Source organism: Acomys minous (assembly GCF_964271855.1).
Source record: "Acomys minous genome assembly, chromosome: 13".
In the NCBI taxonomy this organism is placed as follows: domain Eukaryota; kingdom Metazoa; phylum Chordata; class Mammalia; order Rodentia; family Muridae; genus Acomys; species Acomys minous.
This window is the reverse complement of record NC_140495.1, coordinates 31,846,273-31,870,686: the sequence shown is the minus strand read 5'-3', so window position 1 is coordinate 31,870,686 and position 24,414 is coordinate 31,846,273. Positions and strand designations below refer to the sequence as shown.

Sequence of the window (24,414 nt, the reverse complement as noted above, 5' to 3'; positions counted from 1 at the left end):
AGCTAACAGGAGGGAGCCACAGAAAGCAGCCTCTCCTTATAGCCTTCGGAGGGGGAGAGGTAGGTCAGCAAGATGGTCTGCAAATAAATGACTCATTCTTTCTGAGGGCTCAATACAATCAACAATCATGAGACGATCATGGGGTTTAGATTTTGCTTTTCAAGCACAGAAGCACATTCTCTCAGGGTGCAAATGGCCAGGACTTACTAGGACCTATGAAAATGCCATGAATCTGGAACAAAACAGAATCAGAGCTTGGCTGTTAAGCCATTCTAAGAACACTAGGAAATAACAGTGGAATGCTGTGAGATTACTTTCCTGGCAGATTCAAAATGCAAAGCTTCAAGAACTTGGCCCAAACATGAACACAAAGGTGAGTGTACTTCATGTTTAAGTATGGTAGAAAGTGGGCTAGCCTTGGAGGCAAATATGCTTGGATCAGCCTTGCTTGACACCCAGGCCAGTACTAGCTTGAAAATGGCTCTGTCCCTGGAACACACTTGGCTTTGTGGACTGAAGTCTGTTCATAAGGGATTATCATTATTTTTGTTCTGAATTCATTTTCACTCACTGCTAATTTGAGTTGCTGTGTGCAATGGCTACCCTGAAAGAACAGACAAGAAACCCTCCGCCTGCATCTTACCTGTGTTATCTCTGGCTACAAGGCCCTTAGGAAAATCCCCTGGAGTTGGGGACGCCCCACTGTCCCACTTCACCATGTCGAGGCTGTTGCAATACTCCCATCTTTTTTGCTGAAGCTCCTGTAGCCAGTAAGTCATGAGCTCACGATTAGGAGCCTAAAATGAGAGAGGGGAAACATTATTAGAGCCACTGGCAAAATAAGGGATTCAAAAACGTCTGTGTACAAACTAGATGTATGGAAGAGAGCAGGATTAAGTAGAGAGCAACCGGGTTGCCTAGGAGAACAGTAAGACCCCGCTGCTGAAAAACCAACTACACAATTCAGACACAGAACACGGAAATGAAGCTGGCCAGAGCTGCTTTCTAGCTTTCATTTTTCTGAGCCAGGCTGCTGAGAAAGAAAAGTCATCCCACACAGTGTGACCCCAGATGTGAACCCTGAGAGGTACACCACCACCCCGTAAGGCACAACATGTAACGTTGGCATGACTGTGGTAAGCGTAACCAAAAACATTTTGTTGGGAGTTGAGGCCTGCTCCACAGGGGGGAACCCTCTGCCTGAGGCAGTCATAGACCCCAGAAAGGAATCTACTATTATTGATTTGCTAAACGCATGTGTGTTAAACTGCCTTTTAAACACTCATATGTATATGTGCAGATTAGTGCTGCTCGCAGCCTTGGTCAGAGAAACTTCCTATAGCTGTGGGCAGCTGTTAACAAGGCAGCACAGCTGGGCAAAATACTAAGAATTAGTGATGGTGAAGTACTCAGCCCTAACAGGATATCTGCATCACCTGCGAGCTCAGACAACATATGTTGAAGAGGGAGTGGAAAGAACACTAAGTGCCAGAGCACAAGGAACGATGCTACAAAAAGACATGACCTGGGCATGACAGGTCGTTGCAGTCATGAACTCACTGCAGCGTTTGGTAACCTAGATAAGAGTGCAGCTGTCAACATTTCACCAGGGATGGGGAGGGCTCACGAGGCCCACAGTTACTGGGGCTATCATCAGAGGTGTAGTCACCGAAAAGCTGTGCTTGCTCCAGTGAACAACCTCCTACCCATGCTCACCTAAGGAACTCTGGTTAAACTTGGTGGGTGGCACCTAAGAAGGCATGAAGGAGAGGGATGAGAGAGAGCAACAGCTGCCAACAACCTAAAACACACGGCATTGGGTGGGCGGATGCACAGACTGGCAGAGCCGCAAAATGAAAAGAGCAAACCGTGGATTCACAGAACATATGAATATTATATGCTTACTGCTAAGTGAAAGAAGCCAGATCACAAAGGTCACGTATTATGTGTCTTCAAACAACCAAAATGGCCAACTTAACATGGACAGAAATAAACATGGGGGTTCTAGGCTTGAGGGTGAAACAGGAACTGACTACAAAGGGGCAAAGCAGAGCAACAGGGATGACGGGATTATCCCATATCACAACCATTATGGTAGAGTCAGGATTCTATGTACTGATCCAAATCCATGGAACTTTAAGCCCAAAGAGTGAATTTCATGCTGCAACATAAGTACATTAAAAAAAAAATCAGTCGAGGGCTGATGAGATGGCTCAGTGGGTAAGAGTTCTCCCTGCACTAACATGAGGACCTGAGTTCGAATCTCTAGAACCTATGTAAAGGCCAGGCCCGGTCCTTCGTGGCTGCCTGTACCACCAGGCCTGGGAGGAGGGGAAGCACAGTCAGGAGGGCTTTGCTACCAGCCTGGTCAGTAAGAGACCTGCTTTCTCAAGGGAATAAGGTAGAATGTGACGGAGTAGAACATTTAATGTCCCCTTCCAGGACCTGTACAAGCATGTGAGCCCACAAACATCACCATAAATGTACATATACCACACACATCACATATATGTATGTGCAATACAATCAACCAAGATACACGAAAGCCAAATTATGCAAATAAACAGTGTTGGTCACATAGTTCCAGGCTGACCCCTGCAAGAAGGAAAATGTTACGTCACACCTGTGGGAATTTTGTTGTGTTGATCTTGTCCACGCTGTGCAGACTTCAGACACAGTGCTTCCTGGGTCACAGGTAACGCATATCTGATGCCAAGTGATAGGCCCAGAGGCCAAACTATTATCATCTAGAACAACCCCAGCCACGGTGACTCTAGCCTTGGGCTCTTTTGTGCTAACATTTGCATACCTGGCCCAAGGTAAAGAAAGCCATGTTCTGCAGGATCTCTGAGCATTGATGGAAAATTCTTTCAACTATCACCCACTCACTCGACAACTTTTACTGAGCACCTATCGAGAACTGGAGCCTGGCCCGTTGGAAAGAAAAGAAAACCAATCAGTTGCTTCCACGGGAGGTTTAGAGCTATGAGCAAGGGCATTAGGTGAGGCAACGACGCTGCAGAAGGACCCGAGGCACACAGCCCAGGTAAAGAGAGGGAAAAGAAGCCAAAGATCAGGACCTGAAGGCTTGAAACCTACAGTGCCTTAGACAACAGCAACTTGGGAGGAAGGTGCTAACTTCAGCTTACTTGTCCCGACCACAGTCCACCACTGAGGAAAGCCAGGGCAGAAACCTGGAGGCAGGAGCAAAGCAGAGGCCATGAAGGGGTTGCTATTTACTGGCTTATTCCCCATGGCTTGCTCAGCCTGCTTTCTTAGAGAACCCAAGATGGCCAGCCCAGAAGTGGTCAACCAGGCAACGCAAAGCCATCTAGAGATGGTGACCAACAGGGCTTAACTGTGTTTCAAAAAGAAATCTAGAAATCAAGGCCAGGGAGATGGTTCAGGGGGAAAACACTTGCTGTGCAAAACAGGAGGTCCAGAGTTTGACTCTTCAGAATCCATATGAAAGCCATGTAAAAAGTGTGGCAGCTGCCTGTAATCCCAGCACCTGGGGCAGGGGTGGGGAAGTGGAGAGAGGCACAGTATCCTTTCCCAGAGAAAGCTGGGCCACCAGACTAGATGGAATCTGTGAGCTCCGGGCTCAGTGTGAGATTTTGCCTCTCTACACAATAGTGATCAAGAAAGACATCTGATGCAACACGGAGCCTCCGCATGCATATGCTGACACGTGTGAACGTGCGTACACACATGCGCGCACACACATAGTCACAGACAATCTAGGAATCAATGGACATGGCGTGTCTGTCCACAGTCAGCTGGGCTCAGAGAAGCTTCTCCTTTGCAGTGTGTGGCAGCGGTGACTGCAAAGACTCATAAGCGGTCCAAGTGCTGAAGATACATCATTACAAAGTGCAAAGCCAAACGTGGGACATTTTCTTAGCCCTTCCATGACTAAGGGAATAATGTAAAAGAAGGGGCAGAAAGACTGTAAGCACAAGAAGAAGGGGTGTGAAGTGTTAGGTACTTTTCTGTTGCTCTCTAGGACACAAGCTGAGCTTGCTGGTCTCATTGGACCAAAGAATTTGGTGCCTTGAACATAGAAGAGAAGGCAGGTATGTGCCTGGTTTCTTATGTTCATTTGTTGCTGCTGTCTCAAGAATGCCCAAATGCCAGCTAGAATACAGCACTGATCCCCACCTAAAAGATGACACCAAGCATCTTGGGAAAGCACCCTGGTTGTCTCCTATACAGCTGGATGGATGTGAGAGGTAGAGGCAGACAGGGCTGTGTGAGCACAATTCTGGCATAGTAGCCATCTAATGCGTCTAAGAGCCGTGATATGAAACGCCCGTTCAGAGAACAGAGAGTGGCAGGCCCTTCTGTTGAGGAGGAACCGTTCTTGCCAGCTGCCTAAGGAGTGCCATGTGATGCTGCAGCTGCTGCCCCAAGTTCTCATGCCTAGGCCAGCACAGCCCCGAATCCAGAAGCACATTCACCCTGAGATGAGTCAGGCTCTGGCCCTCTGTGCTGATCATGGACCCTGTGGACCATCCTCCCTCCAAGCCAGCCAGCTTTCAACTTGGTGCTCAAAATCATACTATATTAAGTCATTTAATCCCAAGAAATTTCCTTTTTAAATTAAAACAAATTGGAAGTGGCAAGAGAATTTATTGGCCATTTTCTATATTGACAGTCCACATATACTATATACTGTATGAAACGAAATACTTACTGGCCCCTTTGCTTGCCTTAGACTTTTATGTCATTAACTGTAGAACTCTTTCAGCAGACCTCTCTTAAGGACCTACTACAGTAGGACACATTGCTAGGGAGCCTGGCTAAGGACTTAGCAGCAAAGCCAGGGAGCTAGGCTTCACCTGCCACCACAATCTACTTGTGACCACCTCGCCTCAGCTGTCCACTCCCTGGAGCTCCAGCCCTCCAGTGGAGGATGTTCACCTATCAAAACTTGATACAGAGGGCTGTGGAGATGGAGATGGCTCAGCTGGGAAAGTGCTAGCCTTGTAAGTATGAGGACCTGAGTTTGATGCCCTGAACCCACATTACAAAAAAAAAGAGGAAGGAAAAGAAAAAGAGAAGAAGCAGCAGCAGATGCTTGTAATCCCAGCGCTGGGGAGACAGAGCAAAGAGGTTCCCAAGGGCTTGCTGAACAGCTAGTCTAACCTACTTCAGGCTAAGGAGAAACCTTGTCTGTCTGTCTGTCTCTGTGTGTGTGTGTGTGTGTGTGTGTGTGTGTGTGTGTGTGTGTGTATGTGTGTCTGTCTGTCTCTCTCTCTCTCTCTCTCTCTCTCTCTCTCACACACACACACACACACACACACACACACACACACACACACACACACGAAGGAGAAAGAAAAGGTGGAAAACACCCAAGGATAACAGGTATTATTGTCCTCTGGCCTTTGTATGAATATACACGTACATGCACTCCTGAGCATGTGCTGCATATGTCTGTCTCTCTCCTTCCATTCTCGCCTCCTCGCTCTGTCGTCCACATACAATCATAATAGTTGTCTGACCCATGCCCCATTCCTAGGAACTGATCCCGAGAGCCCCTAAAGATGAAAAGGGGACAGTGGTATGTAGATTAGTGACTAGCCAGGACCGCACCCTAGCAGTGAGCATTAGGGGCACAGACTTTAAGGAGACCTAATTGACTTCGGCTGCTGAGATGCTCAGAAAGCAAGTATTTTCTTTTATCTGGCAACAAACAACCAGACACACGCTCGCCATGACCAACATAAAATGCTCAGCTTGTTGGAGGTGAGACAAAGACAGATCTTTTTAGCATGTGACTCCACTGCCTCTCAGACTGGCTGCTTTCTGAATAAAACAGTTTTAGAGATTAATAGGGTATGTGGGGGAGCCCAGCTATACAATTGAGACATCCTTCATTCTATGGACCGAAAAAGTCTTGTCCAAATTCAAAGCAAAGACGGTAAAACTCATCTATAGGTCAGTCTGTCCTACCATATTATATTATTATATTTTAAAGCAAAAGTATATACTGCTGGGAAATAAAAAACATTCCTAAATATGTAATCGAGTATTTAAATAACAATTCAAATCAAACCAGTGGAGAAAGACTTAACTATTGAATAATGACACTGACAACCAGTCAAACATCTGGACAGAAAATCACCAAGAATTATAACCTACATGAGAGACCTGTCATAGTAGAGAATTACCTCAAACTGAATACAAATAATTAGATGAACAAGTTAGTTGCACTTGCTAAATTAATGAATGGAACAAAATTCATGAAGTTACAAGAAAGTGTCTACATAATTAAGGCTGTTTTTTTCCTTCTGCCTCTTGAGGCAGCAAGAGATACTTAGATTTCTACTGCATTTTTAAGGAGACGAAGACATACCTGGGCTTACAGGGCCATGTAGCGGAGTAGAGACGCCTGGGGGAGGGTTTGGCAGAGAGTCTAGACAGCAAGCAGTGGGGTCTGCTCCTCAGATGAGCACAATTCTGCCCGGATGTGAGCTGTGGTGCAGTGTATAAGGCGGACAGGCCACTCCTTTAGAGCTGAGCCCTGAAGTCACAGCCGGAAGGACAGGCTTCAAACTGCAAGCCATCAACTGCTTCTCCCCTAAAAGCTCTACAGGGCCAGCTCGAGGCTGACAGTCACAGGGTTGACTTTCCCCTAGTGACATGGAAGAAATGTTCCCGCGTTTCTATTTCCTTGGATCAGGAAGTCTTTCTAAAGCAACAAAGTAAGCAAGCAAAGAAAATGTGTGACTGAAAATGCCAGAAATAAATTGGGAAAAAGCCTAAGGAGTTTCCAAACTGGAGTCTGATGTGGAGTCAGGGCAGGAAATCCTTGCTGGACCCAGGGCAGTCCATATAAGTGCATTTTACAGATGCACATGGCTGCCGTAGCGACTGGCTCTCAGTTGCTTGAGTGGCAGGAACCCGCTGGCCCCTACTCCATGGTAACCACAACCGACTGACTGGAAGAGTGTCGGAAGAGAGGCAACAGGACCCGGTGGAGTGCGCTACTCAGGCGTTGAAGAAGTACAATTTAGGAAAGGTCCACATCAAGAAGGAATTTGACAAGAGGCACAGCCCCACCTGGCATGGCGTTGTGGGGCGGAACTTCGGTAGCTATGTGACACATGAAACCAAACACTCCATCTACTTCTACCTGGGTCATGTGGCCATTCTTCTGTTCAAATCCGGTTAAAATCATGGACTGTGCCAAACACCCAGTGATCCATCCAAAAACAAGGACTGCATCCTAAGTTCCAAATACCAGAGACTGAATCTTCAGCCTTGCTAAGGGAACACCTCATTTGAATCTGTTGTTTTATACAGGAAGGCATCATCTCTGTATGAGTTTGTGGTTGTAAAATAATTAGCCAACAGCTTACATTTGTATTTATTTTCTAGTCCTTAGTTCTGCACCCTGTTTTTTTTTTTTCCAATATGCCATTCCTTTCAAAATAAATCTGTTAGAGAAAAGGAAAAAAAGTGCATTTTCATACCCTTTGCCCTGCTCCTGCCCCCCAGGAGCCTTGATGGCCTGGAACTCTCTCTGTAGACCAGTCTAGATTGAAAACTCAGAGGTCTTCTGCCTCCCAAGTGTTTAGCCTAAAAGTACATCTTAGACTCCAGGTTTTTTTTTTTTTAGATTTATTTTACTTGTATGTATAAATATGTGCCTGGTGCCTGTGGCAGTCAGAAGAGGGCGTCAGATCCCCTGGAACAGAGTTAGAGATGGTTGTGAGCTACCACGTGTGTGCTAGGAACCAAACTCACGTTCTCTGTGAAAGCAACAAGTGATTTTAGCCACTAAACCATCTCTCTAGTCCCAAATTAAGACTTTAATGTCAAGTAATAATGACAAAACACACACACAAACACAAACACACACACACACGCACACACACCAAACAAAAAACCTTGATGAAGAATTTGGATAACCACACTGCCAGAAATGGTCCCTCCCAAAACTTGGGTGTACTGCTTCCTGAACATTTTTCTACCCACAGATACATGCACCGATTTCCTTTAAAAAACTGGAATCTCTGCATTTACAATGTTAGCATGTTAGCTGTCAACGCCACTCACTGAGCTTTTGTTCTACACAGTCATTTAAGCCTGCAATACTCTCCCACAACAGCAGCATGTACCTCTCCACAGAGCCTGCACACCAGCCTTCACATCCCTGCTTTACCACCTGACGGCTGGGGGTGGCCAGTACCTCCTTTCCCCAAGCCTCAGATGCCTCACTGGTGAAATGGAGATCACACTAGGCTCCTGCTCCAGGGTGTTAGGGACCAGGCGCTCTGCTCACATTCTGGGGCATTGTGCTTACCAAGCTCTCACAGCCTGCTTCACTGTCAGATCCAAAGCCGAGTCTGCACGCCCCACTCCGGAAGAGGAGGAGGAGGAGGAGGGGGAGGAGGAGGAGGAGGAGGAGGAGGAGGAGGAGGAGGAGGAGGAAGAGGAAGAGGAGGACAGTGTGCCCAAGACAAACTCCATTCTCAGTACTTCAGCAGGAAACAGAAGTTCCTCTATGGCTTTTCCCAAATGCTGAAAGGCTGATGACGTCAAACAACACTGACGTTCAATTTAAAACCCCACGAGGGTGCGGATTTTAGGGGCACACCAGAGGCCATGCACTCATGAGTGCACAGGGCTCAGTTCTGGGGTATAGGCGTGGTACTCTGAGACTGAAGGAGTAAGACCACCAGTCCATAGGGTGCTTTCACTGGATGCTTGCAGCACAGTCCTAATCCAAGGACCTGGTTTAGAAAGCAGCAGGGCTGTGGCTAAGAATGCGTTGTTGTTCTTTTAGAAGACATGGGTTCGATTCCCAGCACCAGATGGTAGCACATCACCATTTGTAACTCCTGTTCCAGGGAATCCAACACTCTCTTCTGACACCTGAGAGTACCAGGCATTTATGTGGTACACAGATATACAAGCAGGCAAAGACACTTACACACATAGAATAAAATAAAACAATGTTTAAAAATAAAATAAAAACAGAAAGCAGCAAGCAAACGTAAGGCCATATTTAAACAGACACAGAGAAGACAGCAACAGCGTCCACACAGAGCAGGCCCATCAGGTCTGCTGATGCTGTAGGCTTCACCTTTTCTAAACCTACTTTATTTGGGGTTCTTTAATGCATATACCTCCCTTCTAACATACCTACCCTAGATAGGAGAGAAAGAAGGTTTATGGGATCTGGAGAAGTAGAACTTTTAAATAATCAGTTCCTTGGAGCAATTCCCCTGGCATAGTTGGCAGGATTTGAGCAGACCAGCAATTCAACCAAAGCTGCTGCTGGAACCTGGAACAGCAGCCAGAGCCCAGAGCCCTGAAGCGTTCTTCGGAGCAGTCTCTCTACGAGCGTGTGGAGCGATGAGTAGCCAAACAATACCAAGACCCAAAAAGCCACAGCCTCCTGTTTGGGGCTCACATATACATCCCCTCTCAGAGTCTGTACTAGGATGTGTTTCAGCTTTCAAAAACCGAGCCCCCACATGAAGTGGTTCGACACTTCTAAGTGGATAAACATCACATGTTCTCTCACAAGTCTGTTCCCCATCCCACACTTGGGACCAAAAAACAAAAACATGTTGACATTCACTACAGATACCCTGACCAAGCCTCTGCAGCAGGCCCTCCAACTGGATGGGTATTCTTAGTTTGCCTGTTCCAAACCCTCTTCTGTCCCCTAGTTAATGAAGTTATACCCACCCCATGTCTAAAACCCTTGGATGTTTTCAAATGCCAAGTCATTTGGCCGGGCATAGTAGCCCACCCTCTACAGGACCATGACCTTCCTTCCACACAACAGAAGAGCAAGGACAGCTCTGCTCCCATGACACCACCTCCCCAAAACCAGTTCAGAGACACCCATCTATGTGGCCACCCACGTCCCCTGCACAGCGCATTTCTCCAATGTGCTAGGTATGAGGATGGCTTCGGATATGCTTAAGAGGCTGGATTCGGGGTTCTACCCCAGAGGGTCAGGTCCCACCACATTTATATGGTGTAACAGTAGAGCTAATGGTAACACACGAGTCACAGGCAGGAGAACGTGTACAGATGGGTTAAATCTGCATGCTCTGTGGGAGGCTGTATAAACCACATGAAAGGTTTTGCCCACAGTTCTTAAAGGTTGTAATGGCTGCTCATGGGAAGGAACTCAATTCTGAAACTTAAGGAAGGATATACTCATATCCAAAGTACTTCCCCATGTGCACTAAAAACTGTATGCTTGATACTACAAAAAGTCCATATGGATGGCAGACAACACCCCAAATCTAACAAACAATGATTTCCAATAAAAACTGTATGCTTGATACTACAAAAAGTCCATATGGATGGCAGACAACACCCCAAATCTAACAAACAATGATTTCCAATTTTTCTTGAGTGTTTCAAGATCACTAAGAGTCTAGGAACAGGCCGGGCGTGGTGGCACATGCTTTTAATCCCAGCACTCGGGAGGCAGAGGCAGGCGGATCTTTGTGAGTTCGAGGCCAGCCTGGTCTACATAGTGAGTCCAGGACAGCCAAGCTAACATAGAGAGATCCTGTCTCGGGAAAACAAAACAAAACAAAACAAAACCAAAAAAACCAACAGTCTAGAAACAATCTCAATGGACTGGGCTCCATACTAATGGAAAAATACGTGTTTTTCCCTTGGAAGATTTTTGAAATCGTCAGTTTGAACCCAAGTGAGAGGTCAAGGCAGCTAATACTGGGTCTCCAGCTCCTTGGAAGACAGGATGCAATTTCACAAACTCCATACATTTAGGGAACACAATAAATTCTCATTTGCTAAGTCTTTAAATTGCTAATTAAGATTAGCATTTTCATCTATCTTATGACACTAACTACCTGAACTCTAATCCTTTCCAAGGACTAAATGGTTCCATTTTCTGACTTACTCTGGTGGGTGGCCAGCTGGGGAGTGCTGCTGTCCCCAGAGCTGGGGCAAACACTGTGCAAGCTCAGGCAGCTTGAACACTAAAACTAGACTGACACAGAACCCTGATATGGCCCCATGAAGGGATGACAAGCCAATCTGTGAGGCGTTCCATATTAGAAAACAATCTTGAGAGAAAGGCAATTTTTAAAGGACCTTTAACTAATACCATAATAGATGGTAGCCAGGTATAGTGACTCACACCTGTAATCCCACATTCAGCAACTGTTGAGAGCCTGGCCAACACGGGCTACACAGAGAGTTTCTAGCCAGTCTAGGGTGTAGTAGGACTCTGCTGTGCAGGGAAGGGGCAAGTGCAGGAGATGGATGGACTTAGAATAAAGCCCACTGGCAGACCAGAGAAGAGCCGGGAAGTATGAAGGCATGGGATGCCACAGACATGGCCAGCCTGTGAGGGGCTGGCTGAATCACAGCCTCTCAGCCCAGGCTGCCCACCCAGGCAAGGCTCATCAGGATGCAGGCGATGACAAGGCCACTCCCTCTGCCTGTTCTTCCTTTCAGGAAATGGCAAAGCCTGTCAACTGCTTTCAGTTTCAGAGACAGGGAGCACAGGAAGCCCCAAGTGACCAGAGAGCTACATTCCAAGGACTCTGCCACTGCAAAATCAGCAAAAGCCAGGGCAAGTTAAGAACTCCTGTGGCCTCGGCCAGGGTGCCTGCTAGACAGCCCTGCTCCAACACTGCCTCCTTCCAGGGCATAGAAACCCAGAATGCAAAGACGATTGCAGCTACAAACCACAGAGTGCTAACCCAAGAGTAAAGGGTTCACACTTCACCGGTTTCCGCCCACGCAGCCTGCTCTTTCCGCTTTACCATCAAAGGCCGGAGAGAAGACGATCTAAGTTCCATCCCTGGTACCATGCCATGGAAGGAGAGTTATGCAGTCCCAAGTTGTCCTGTGACCTCTACACATGTGTCATGGCCACCATCAAACAGGACCAAAAGGAACAGTCACCCATGACCCAGAGAGCAGGTGAGAGGCCAGAGAGCAGAAGGGCAGGGACGCCACAGGAAATGTAGACTCCTGAGGCCCACACTGGCCTACCAAGCACAGCAGAATCTCCAGGAGGGCAGGAACCCCACCCAGACAGTGCCGGAGCTCCCAGCAGCACTATTCTGAGGAAGCCACACTTCTTCAAAGGACAGGAGAAGTCTTACTAGCACATTACCTCTGGAACAACACATGTGTGAGGTCTGGCAAATTGTAAAGCTCCCTTCCTAAGGCTAGGTAGAGGAATCACTCTAGCTAACGGCCTGTTTCCGTGGGTGGATCCAGTGTCCCAAAGGCGCCTGAGAGGGATGGGGCGTAGACCCCTCACTGCTTGTTTGTTCAGCTCCCACTGGAAGTTTATAATCTCTGCTGCTCATTTCTAAAGTCCATGAAACTAAGCTTCTTCAATTTATGCCCAACTTAAAATAGTTGAATGTACAAGTGTGTATCTGTACAAAACCGTAAGAGCATAAGCCTGATTTCCTAATAATGGGTATACATGCCAATCAAGTACCATCTAACAGCTTGGACCATGTGTATGGAGGAGATTTTAGCTCTAAAACTAAGTCGCACTGGGAATCAGTGTGTTATATGCAGGGGAAGGGCAATGGGCAGAGAGTACCAACACCAAATGACCTCCTCCAGATCAAAGAGCCATCTAGTGACAGTGCCCTGATCGCACTGCAGTGTAAACACAGGAGAAAGCTCCATGAGGCCAGAGGGGATAGCTGACTCTAGCTGGTACCCATCAGGACCTTGCCCTGAAAGGCCTGTCTGCAGGGGAAGTGGCTAGCTACAATCACATTTAGAAAGTCAGGCCACCCTCCCTACGGGCAGTCTTCCTGAATATCACAGAGCTGCAAAGGGAAACACAACTGGGCCTGCTGCCTAGAAGTAATTCCTTTAATCCAAGATCAACATCCTGATAACACTGATACCCTCCTCCAGGGAAGGCTGCTCTTCCCACTGGACTGGTCCAGAGAAAACTGCTGAGGAGGAGGAGGAGAGGAGGAAGAGGGGAGGGGGAAGGAGGGGATGGAGGGGAAGGAGGGGAAAAGGGGGGAGGAGGAGGGGAGGCGGGAGGAGGAGGAGGGGAAGGGGAGGAGGGAGAAGGGGCAGGAGGAAGGGAGGAGTGGGAGGAGGGGAAGGGGAAGGAGCAGGAAGGAGGGGAAGGAGGAGGGGAGGAGGGGAGGAGGGCGGAGGAGGGGAAGGGGCCCAAAAGATCCAGGACATGAAGCTTCTTCTTTCCCTCATCCCTCTCCATACAAGCTCTGCAAGAGCTGAGCATAGCACAGGGTGAAACCTCATTACAAGATGCAGACTCTCACTTTCCTGGGGCATTTCTGCAGACCCGAGAGGTACTACGTCTTGGAGCAGCTCCACAATTATACCAGAGCCTAACTCTCCTGGCCCAGCTTCTCCAGGGATTTTCTTGATGAGATTAGATGGAGGCTGGGGAAGTGGCTCGGTGTTAGGTAAGTGTTAGGTAAGTGCCTGCAGTACAAGCAGAAACATAAGTCGAAATCCAGGTGTGTATATGCCTGCAACCCCAGGGCTGGTGGAGGGGCAGAGATAGGCAGGTCCCAGGGGTTCCCCATCATTTTCTACAGAGAAAATGCCAGAACTCTGCCAGAACTAAAAAAGCAGACATTTGGTATTCACCTCCCAGTTCTGACATATGCAGGCAAATATGGCTGCTTCCCAAGATTCTTGTAATTCTTGGGTCATAACAGGTACAAATTACTGTTAAAGTTCTAACACTATGTTTTTTTTTAAATCAATGGGAAAAAATTCACTGATATATTTGCATCAAGACGCACAACATTGGGGCTTGAGAGATGTCTCAATGGTTAAGAGCACTGGCTGTTTTTCCAGAGGCCTTGTACTCAATTCCCAGTACCCACATGGCAGCCCACAATCAATGGTCAGTGTAGTTCCTGGGCATCTGGTGCTCTCTTCTATCCTCAGCAGGCATACAGGTGGTACACATACATAAATGCAGGCAAAATAGTCATACACATTAAGAAAAAAATTTAAAAGGATGCATAATGCTTAGAACATGATATTATACAAAAGCATTTGCTGAATAAATGGATATTACAAGTCTTCCATTTACCAGGAAATGAGAGCATATACCCTTGCACCCATACCTACTCTCTATTAGAGAAGCTGAGGGCTCAAAGCATTCCTTTAGCTGGCAAACATAGCCTGAGTATCCACTGGGTACCTGACACCGCCCTTTTAAAGCAATAAAAACACAGCGGGAACTATAGAAGAAACTCTTGTGCTCCTGTGGGACTCAGTATCAGGTGCTTAGAGACCAGGAGAGGATCTGACAGCATCAGGGGACAAACCATCGGACTCTCCAGTACCTGCAGGCATGCTAAGAAAGCAAACCAAAGCCAGCGGGGCCCTGGCCCGTGAGGATTTAGGGAAAACCCCACTCAGATGTCTCTGGACATCCAAACCCCAAATTCCTAATCACACTTCCTTCCGTCTCCCAGTCTGAGAATCATTTCTATAACAGCAGGGTTCCTCTCTCCTTTTGGGAGGGAGAGGGTTACCATTTTAGTCTGTTCTGATTAGAGATGAGAGGGCTACAACCAGTGGCTGATCGTTAAACGTTTCAACCAAGACACCTGCCTTCCCCTCAGCTCCCAGGTGGAAATCAGTTAATGCTCTGTTGCTGTGACAAAATACTATGACTGAAGCCTCTTAAAAAAGAAAGCATTTAATTTGGGGCGCCATAGACTCCATGGCCATCCTGGAGGGGAGCACAGCAGCAGACAGGCAGGCATAACGCTGGAGCAGTAATTGAGAGCTTGCATGTTGAGATAACAACATGAAGCTGAGCGAGCTACCTAAGCATGGCGTGGACATCTGGGACCCCAAAGCTCACCCCCACTGACACACCCCCTCCAACCCCACACCTTTTTTTTCTTTTTGGTTTTTCAAGACAGGGTCTCTCTGTGTAGCCTTGACTGTCCTGGACTCGCTCTGTAGACCAGGCTGGCCTCGAACTCACAGCGATCCGCCTGCCTCTGCCTCCCAAGTGCTGGGAGGGCCACACCTCTTAATCCTTCGCAAACAGTTCTACAAACTGGGGACCACGTATTAAAATATATGAGCCTATGGGGCCATTCTCATTCAAACCTCCAAAGTGCCCGCTCTGTTTCTCAGGAAACAGTTATATTGGAGGGAGAAATGAACTGGCAGTGTCCATAGGAGGAAAAAAAATGTGAAACACCCAGGTAGTGAAGGTGGCCATGAGGAAGGCCGCAAGACGGCAGGCAGAGCAGGCAGGGTAGGACAGGTCCTCCCAAGCTATCACAACAGGTGTGACAGTAGAGATATTTCAGAAGCTGTTGGAGGCATCTCCAACTCAGCATTTATTTACTTTTTTAAAAGCTTTACATTTTCTATAGCAGATATACTCGTTGCATCATAAAAATCAATGGGTTTCATTATGACATCTCATACGTGTACAGCACGTACTTCCATCTTCCCTCCATTACTCTTTTTTGTCCCCCTACCATTGATTCCCTTGCTCTTCCCAAATTGTTCCCTTTCTACATCTATCATTTTATATATATTCTACATATATGATTGTGTACACACACACACACACACACACACACACACACACACACACACACACACACAATCTTTCAGTTCTAGATTCCACATACAACATTCTTTCTTTCTGAGTCCGTGTTATTTTGCTTAGCATGGTATTCTCTACCTCAACTCATTTTCCTGAAAATAACATAATTTTTTAAAAAATGTCCTCCATATGTGTAGGGCAATTCTTTTTTTTTAAAGATGCATTTATTTATTTATTAAGTATGCAGAAGAGGGCACCAGACACATTATAGATGGATGTGAGCTACCATGTGGTTGCTGGGATTTGACCTTCGTAAGAGCAGGCTGTGCTCTTAACCTCTGAGCCATCTCACCAGCCCGAAAATGACATAATTTAATTCTTCATGACTGAAGAAAACCTCAGACTGTGACACATTTTCTTTACCCATTTATGCACTTAACATTTCATTTTATAATGATGACAGTAATGTCCCAGGCCTTGCCCAAACACTTCCCGGAAGTTAACCCATTTGACCTCCAGTGGCTGCTGATGAAGTAGGAACCATCATTATCTGGAGTCTCTTGCTCAACAGCATGCCGCAGGGGCAGGATTCACCCACAGGAAGAAGCCTGACTCCGGGCCTAAGATCGCCTTATTTATTTATTTATTTGGGTTTTTCAAGACAGCCTTGGCTGTCCTGGACTCACTTTGTAGATCAGGCTGGTTTTGCAGCAATCTACCTGCTTCTGCCTCCCTGAGTGCTGGGATTAAAGGCGTGCGATGCCACCACACCTAGCTAGGGTCTAATCTCTTAACACATTCTTTATCTCAGGAGAATTCCCGGACAACAAAACTGAAGTCCAAGAGCTGTGGCTGGCAGTTGGCAGAGAAACTCACTCACTTGTCCTGCATGTGAAAAAGGTGCCTTTCCTCCAATGAGCCTGGTGAATAAAAGAACAAATTGGCTTGAGGCTGGAACACAGATTTCCTAATGCTTGATTAGGAAACTGTACTTTCCCCTCTGCAACAAGGCGTGTCAGGAAGGTCAGTGGGCAGATCAAGTACAGCAAGTCTAAGTCACCAGAAAAGACCCCGAAGAGAAACACTCAGATTTTTTGTTGATAGTATTGTCATCTTCCTGGTTGGAGAGGTGTTTGGGAGTTGACACAAGGCTACCTAGAAACAGCTTTCTTCCGTCACACCTCTTATCTCCATGCTCCACCTATGTTTACAGATTGAGGGAGAAGATTCATCGCCCTGGCACACAAGTGCAACTTTGTATGGTGAGGTTGAGCAAATGGCTTTCCAAGTACTAGGATGTGCTTGGCTCCATCACCAACTTCAGTTGTTCAGGGACTCAAGAATTACTTTTGGTTTTGCTGCTGTTATACCTTGGGGCGTGGACTCCTGTTGGCCTTTATGGAATAAAAGGATCCCTTCAAAGGAAGCCCTGTGCTGGAAAGATGCTGAAGGGACCATGAATGTAGAGTCTGCACACATCACTTTGTTTACAGTATTGTTGTGCGCGCACGCGCGCACACACACACACACACACACACACACACACACACACATACACACTCTACGATCCATCAAGCATGCTTTGATGAATGTAATTCCTGTTTTGTTTTGTTTTTTAAAGACCTAGGGGCAGGGGGTGTGGCTTACTTGGTAGCACGCTCATCTAGCATGCATGAAGCCTCGGGTACACAAACCACATGTGGTACATCCCTCTACTCCTACCACTCCAAGTTCAAGGCTACCTATGCGCTCAAGGCCAGCAGTCTGGGCTACATGGCACTGTATGTCAAGGAAAAAAAAAATGAGGGAGTAAGGTGGGTTGAAAGGGTTTCTTTTGAAAGTGTAGAGGGTTAGTAAGCTCTGCCACGTGAGGACCCAGGCAGAAGGCAGGCATCATCTGCAAAGCATAGTGAGCTCTCAGCAGACTAAATCTGCCCACACCTTGGGCTCAGACTTTCTAGCCTCTAGAACTGTGAGCAATACATTTCTGGTATTTATAAGCTAGTCAGTCTAGAAGGCGTTGTTGCAGCAGTCCAAATGGATTAAGACAACCAACTGAGGGAAATACTTCTCAGTCTCTGCTTAGCATTTACTGAGTGCCTTTGGCTCTTAGGAACAAAGACCAAAATCCTGCCATAAACACGAAGATCACAGGCTGAAGTGAAGGGGACACGACTGGGTCTCAAAATGGTCCTGTACTGTGGAGTCCTCCCACCTAAGGGCTAGCAGCTATTTATTTTTGTGTTGTCTAAGAGCAATAAATTTTCAAAAATTAACATTTTTAAATGGTTGAGAAAATCAGAAGAAAAATCTTTTGTGTGACATAAGGATACTATAGGAATTATATTCAAATCTTGGGAATCTAGCTATACCAGCTTATGACTGCACTTGGACTAGTTTGACAGGATAAAGCAATGACGTCAGATGGCATGGCCTATGCAACCTAAGTATTTACTATGTGGCCCTTTCCATAAAAGTTTGTCCTTGCTAAAACAGTGTCTCTAGATCCAAACTATGGCAAGAAATACACCACAAGTACCTCCCCCCCCCCCCCCCTCCAAGGACTGACAGCAAACTCTCTCTTCTGGGGAAGGCTGAATCAAAACCCTGTTCTGGATTCCTATTATCTGTGATATTTACTGGCCTTTTACTGAATGGCAGCCACTTTGATTACATGTGGAAAACATGCTTTTACAACATCTGTATACTTGAATGTTCTAGACAATCCCTTCTAAAGGGCCAGAGGTCATGCTAAGATCCGTGCTTCCTGGGGATGACTACTCCTTCACTTAACAGAGGGCTGCTTGGGCTCCTGGCTTTAGTTTCGGTACTGAAAATAATACAGTTATACACTGGGGCTAGGGAGATGGCTCAGTACTTGCTATATAACCATGAGGATCTGAGTTTGAGTTCCTAGCACCCACATGAAAACGTGGGCATGGCTGTGTATGTCTGTAACTCGCATGCGTGTGTGTACTGGGGTGGAGGTGAAAGTAGCATGAAAAGGCAGATCCCAGGATCTTTCTGGCTGGTTTCAGAGGGCAACCCTGTCTCAAGGGAACAAGCAGACAGCAATACAGGAAAATGCCCAATGTCCTCTGGCTTCTGCTTACAAAACCATTAATATGTATGTGCTACGCACACATATACATCATGCGTGCAGATGATGGTGATGGTGATGTATAAACTGAGTGGCTTAAACAGAAATTTACTCCTCACAGTTCTGAATGCCAAAACATCCAAAATCATGATGCTGCCCAAGGGCAAGGGCCTGTGAATCTGTGATTTGGCACCACCTGAGTGTGAATAACACAATCAGTCCTTATTAAGTGTTTGAAGAAGGACACTTTTACGCTTTGACCTTACAGAGGCAAATAATCTCTCCAGAACCTTTGTAAGAGACATAATCTCATTCATGAAGGCCCCACTTCCCAAATACTCTAGAGTCAGGGCTCTTCACTGGGTCTATTGCACACGTACTTTGTGCCAGGTACCGTCCTGAGAAGTGTGCAGAGAGCTAGTCTAGTCATTGCATGGCAGAGACCCTCCACAGCAAAGAGTATGTGAGAGGCAGCGGGAGACAGAGAGCTACTGTAGCAGGAACTTGAACAGGGGTGCTCACCTTTAAGGAACTGACTACCTGGGAAACCATAACAAATCTATGAAAAGCCACTCTCCCACATCTAAGATTTAAATAATGCTTCAAGACCTCGCACAGATGCCTGAATGCAGAACAGCTCAGTGAAACCATTCAGCGGGGAAGGCCGCTTCGCCACATCTATTCCGAGTCAAGCACACTGTCATTATCCACACTAACAAATGTTCATCATCAAGCTGAGAGCTGTTCAACACGAGGGAATGGGCACTTTCCCCCACACAATGGGGTTAAGAATAGGCATGCATAGTTGTTCAGTTACGTGCGGTTCGGAAACCAACATGCAACACACGCGTCCATGTGAGCACCAAATGCCTACAACCAAGTGGATGGAAAAAAGGGAGGGGAATTCAACTCGCGGCCAGTCTGATGATCTGGTGATGTGTCTTGCTCCAAGGACTGCAGAGATCAGCCGGAGCAGAGTTAGCCAAACTTTTCCCACATCCAGTCACATGCTTTTTTTTTTTTTTTTTTTAAATCCCCAACTACCACTTCAAGCCAGAAATCTCTCCATGTCTCTGATCCCGGGGAAGTTAAGAAAGAAGCCTCCGCACCCTGTGCACACCACACAGGAAGCATCTGCCTCTTTTCCAGGCCTTTGCGGCAGTTTCTGCTCAAAACTAATGTGCATCCATCCTTAGTAGAGCCAGGCAGCACAATGCTCCAGGCCCTCACGGCATTAAAAAGACTGACCAAAACACAGCAAAGGCGGAAAAGCCACTACCCTTTACCTAATCCAAAACAAACAGTACCCCAAGTCTGGAGAGAGAGGTTAGCCAAAACAGATAACGTAAGTGGGACACTCCCTGTTCCCAGAGACTCTGCTTTCAGAAGGTCTGAGTCTAGCCTCGTGATCTCAGGCAAACCCCAGCCCCTTTTCTGGCCTCTTTTCCCTCATCTGTAAAATAGGACTCTGGACCAGATCCCTGACTTTAAGAATGGAGGAGTTTACCAAAAAAAATTCCAGTCTCAGTTTTCATTAAGACTTCAGCAGGAAGGCATTCTGAAAAAGCCCAACAAAGCCACGGCTTCTCCAGAGAAGCCTGAGACACGCTTAAATACGAAACACATGATACGGTGATAAGCACATCACTGATTTTCCTCTTAACTCATCTCTTTCAGAAGAAATGGCACCTGTAGCTATACGCGCACTTGAATTGAAGCAGGGCTAAGTCCTCGCCAGCTCTTTGGAAACCAGGGTCTCGCCTGTGGGCGGACAGCCCTCCTGTGAAGTCTCTGTGCTCATAGGAATCAGATCACAGGAGAAGGAAGATGACTGTTACTCTCCAGCATTTCCAATGTAACACTTTGACTCCAGCAGACCCAAAGGAGTTACTGTGCCCTGAAGTGTATATATGTATCTATGTACATGTGTGTGTATGTGTGTGTGTGTGCACGTACCAGTGACTGTGAGTGCAGAAAAGAGACCGATGTTGGGTGTCATCCTCAGTCACTCTTATGTTTTGAGACAGGGTCTCTCTCCCTGAGCCTGGAGCTCACCAGCTGACTAAGCTGGCTAGCCAGGGAGCTCCAGCTGGCTCTCTCCAACCTGATTCCAGGTACGCTAACACCATGCCCGGCTTTACTTGAGTGCTGGAGATCAAATTAAGCTTCTCTTAAGCACTTTATCCACCTTCCCAGCTTCTTAAAATGCACGGCAAACAAAGCCACCCCGACTTACACCTCGGTTGCTCTTTCCTTTTGATGAGCCTCGCCCTTTTCCACTCCCACCATTTCTATCGAGAACCAACACTCAAATATCCTGTCACTGTTCTCGGATGTCACATAAATGACTGTCTTGCAGGAAGGCTGGAGAAACGGCTCAGCGGTCAGCAGGACTCGCTGCTCTTGCAGAGGACCTGGGGCCAGTTCCCAGCCCTATCTGGTGCTGTCTGTACAGCTGTCTGTAACTCTGCTTCCAGGAGCTCGGATTCATTCTTCCGGTCCCCTCGGGCCCAGCACACAACATGGCACACTTACGTAAACGCAGGCATAACATAAAATGAAAATAAGTCACAAAAGCTCGGCATGAAGATTCACGAAGCCTGTGGAATTCTATCTAGAAGGGTACCAGGTGGGTCAGTAACCCATATGTGAATGTGCTCCTCCCACTCCACCCCCCCCCTAAAAAAATGGCAAAACCAAACAGTCTCAGGGAGCCAGTGAGATGGCTAATAGGGTAAGAGAACTTGCTCCCACAGAGGACCCAGGTTCAGTTCCCAGCACGCAAATGGCAGCTTACAAGCGTAAGTAACTCCAGTTTTTCAGGTACCCTCTCTGGCTCCTGCAGGAACCATATATGTATGTATGTATATAAAAAATATTTAAAAAAAATGTACATATAAAATGTATATATTTAAAAAAAATGTACATGTATAAATGTGTATATGTGTATATATATATATATATATATACACACATATATACACACATATATATACACACATACACATTTATACATGTACCATATATATGTATGTATATATATATATGTGTGTGTATATATATACACATATACACACACATATATATACACATATACACATTTATACATGTACATTTTTTTTAAAATTAAAAAAAAATGTTTAAATCTGAGCTGGGTGTAGTAGCACCCACCCTTAATTAATCTCAGCTCTGAGGAGGCAGAGGTGGGTGAATCTCTGTGAGTTTAAGGCCAGCCTGGGCTACAAAAAGATAAGTAGGGCACAATAAACCCGGTACAGCTATGGCCAAAGTCTAAGATGAAAAGGACAGCACCCAGGAAAAGTAGAAGCCCCAGGATTTCCACCTCCTCCCGCAATCTTATCTTCCTATTGGAGTTATGCACCAGCCTGAAACCAGGGCTTGTCGCTCTGACAAGGCTTCACAATGGTAAAATTCACATCAGACCAAAGCAGGAACTAGACAGAGAAGTGATAAAAATGTGTCCGGTGCACATGATCGATGACTCAGGCTGCAAGTTCAAGTCCATCCAAGTCCAAAGCCATACCCCTAAGGTTAAGCACTGTAGCTCCCCCTACGCAGGCACTGCCATTGTTCCGATGTTTTTAAAAATAAAAGAACTGGTCCGGGAGAAGGTTCTAAAGTTATCTGAGAAAAATCTAAAACAGGAAGCTCAGTTTTCTTTTTTAACAAGCAATTCCACCGGAAATTTACCAGTGTCCACATGAACTCAGAGGACAAGCGTCTGCCTCTGACAAAACTCCCTGTGGAAAGTCTGGAGTCAGTCCCAAGTTTACACAGACATTAAGCTACCTCAAGTTGAACTGTAAGCCTCCTTGGCTTCCTTTAGAGAAACATCTTATGGAGCTGCTCAGAGAAGGAAAAGAGGGGCCCAAAGAGAACCCCCCTACTACCACTCCCACTCATCACACTCTGCTGAGTGGACAAAGCCCGGAGAAACGGCTTCAGGGAACAGCTCCAGCTGTGTCGAATTCGGCAGATCTCTGGGACAGTTGCATGCTCACAGGGCCACTCTGCTCTCTACTTGGCCAGCTTTGCGAGAGAGCTGCTGCTTCAAGCCCAGCCCTGTTGCTCTGGAGAAAGCCCAGCTTGCAACACGGAAGAGACGCCAGAAAAAGAGAGAGAGGGTGGAGACTCAGGGAACTAAGCAGAGAGCAAGGCCCAGAGTGAGAGGCTGCCCAGCACTAGGCCAGGGCCCAGACCCCCAGGGTGCTCTAAACAGGACAACTCCTAGGAGATGTCACGATCGTCTAGAATTCCCAGCATCAGTAAAAGCTGCCCCAGGACTGGTGACCACTGCCAACCCTCTAATACTCAATCTCTCTGGGGAAGCCTAAGGACGCCTCTCCAGTAAGCTGCAGCGACCCCTCCCACCTTTCCCAAGAACCAAGAAAACAGGCACTGCCAGAGTGAGCACAGCGGAGGCATCTCTGACCTCTCTGGAGGGGGCTGTAGTAATTTATCTCCAAGGACTCTGCCATCACTTGCCTCTGGCTATATAGCATTAAACACACCACATTCACTGAGCCCTTTAAGAGTGGAAGTGACTTAATCAAAGCAACGCTATGAAATAGCTATTACCGCTGTCCCCCACTTTACAGAGCAGGCAGCTGAAGCACAGAGTGGTCACCCAACGGGCAAACCTAAGGGTCACAGGCAGAGTTGTAAAGGCAGGGACGGAGGATGGAAGCCTTCAACTGTGGGAGGGACTCCCAGAGCATCCAAGGGATGGTGAGGGTGGACACGAGAAGGGATGGAGGGAGGGAAGGCGTATTGGGAGATAATAGGTCAAAGTGTCCATGATCAGCCTGAATAACAACCCCCAACCCTGCCCCAGCCTCACAGTCTAAGCACAGGTAAAGCGTAAAAGATAAGAACGAGAAAGGAATCAGAGTGGGCAGTGGCGAAGGGAGGCTTGGGCAGGATAGGAGGAGGCCTTTGGGGCAAGGAAGGAAGGAAGGAAGGTGGAGGGGAAAATCTGCAGGCAGGACACGAGCGGGCACCGGGTGCGATCGTCCCACCTTGAGCACAGTGACTGCACCCGCGCTGTGCACCTGGAAGTGCGTGGGTGGGTCGGCTCCCGGCTCCGCAGCCTCATCGCGGTCCTGGTAGCTGAAGCAGGCGTCGGCGATATCCAGGTGGCCGAGTGGCAGAGCGTCCTGCGGGCTCTTGAAGTAGTAGAGGTAGCAGCGGCGCGAGTCAAACACGAACCAGCGGCTGCGGTAGCCGCGCAGCGGGCCCTTGCCGGAGAGCTTCTGCAGGTAGCCACACAGCCGCGAGGGCTCCCTCCCTGCAACCGCCCCGGCCTCCGAACCGGTTCCCGGCGCCGCTCCCTCGCCACCGCCACCCTCCTCCGCGCGGGACCCGGCCCCCGGCATGGCCCGCCGCCGCCGGCGCCAGCGACCCGCGCCTCCGGGCCGCCGCCGCAGCGCCCACCTCCCCGCGCCGCGCCCTCCGCAGGGCCACTGCGCGCTGAGCAGTCTGGGACTTGTAGTCCCGCCCCCGCCGCGCCCCCGCAGCGTGGGGAGACGAGGTTCCTTAGCTACCCGGGTTGGCTCCTCCCCGGGCCTCTACTTTTCTTGAGGCTCCAAGGTCCGCCCTAAGCCAGGAAGCAAAGTTCTGTTTCTTTGTAAGAGCACTGATTCCACGAGAGGGGTTTTCAAAGCCTGTGGAGGGTCCACTTAACACTTCCCTAAACTCTAAATAAGCTTGGATTTTAAAAATCTATGCCCAGCCA

The 24,414-nt window shown here is 47.5% G+C and overlaps 1 protein-coding gene across 1 annotated transcript in view; it reads right to left on the bottom strand.

The window, feature by feature from the left end:
* TBC1D2B (TBC1 domain family member 2B) overlaps window positions 1–24,140 on the bottom strand; it is a 69,572-nt gene extending 45,432 nt beyond the window's left edge. Inside the window, exons 1-2 of the mRNA XM_084751793.1 lie at window positions 23,699–24,140; window positions 644–797 (exon numbers count right to left, since the gene is read on the bottom strand). Of these exons, the coding sequence (XP_084607919.1) occupies window positions 644–797; window positions 23,699–24,055 (511 nt within the window). The 5' untranslated portion in view covers window positions 24,056–24,140. The remainder of the gene's footprint in view (window positions 1–643; window positions 798–23,698) is intronic.
* Window positions 24,141–24,414: the final 274 nt, after the last annotated feature.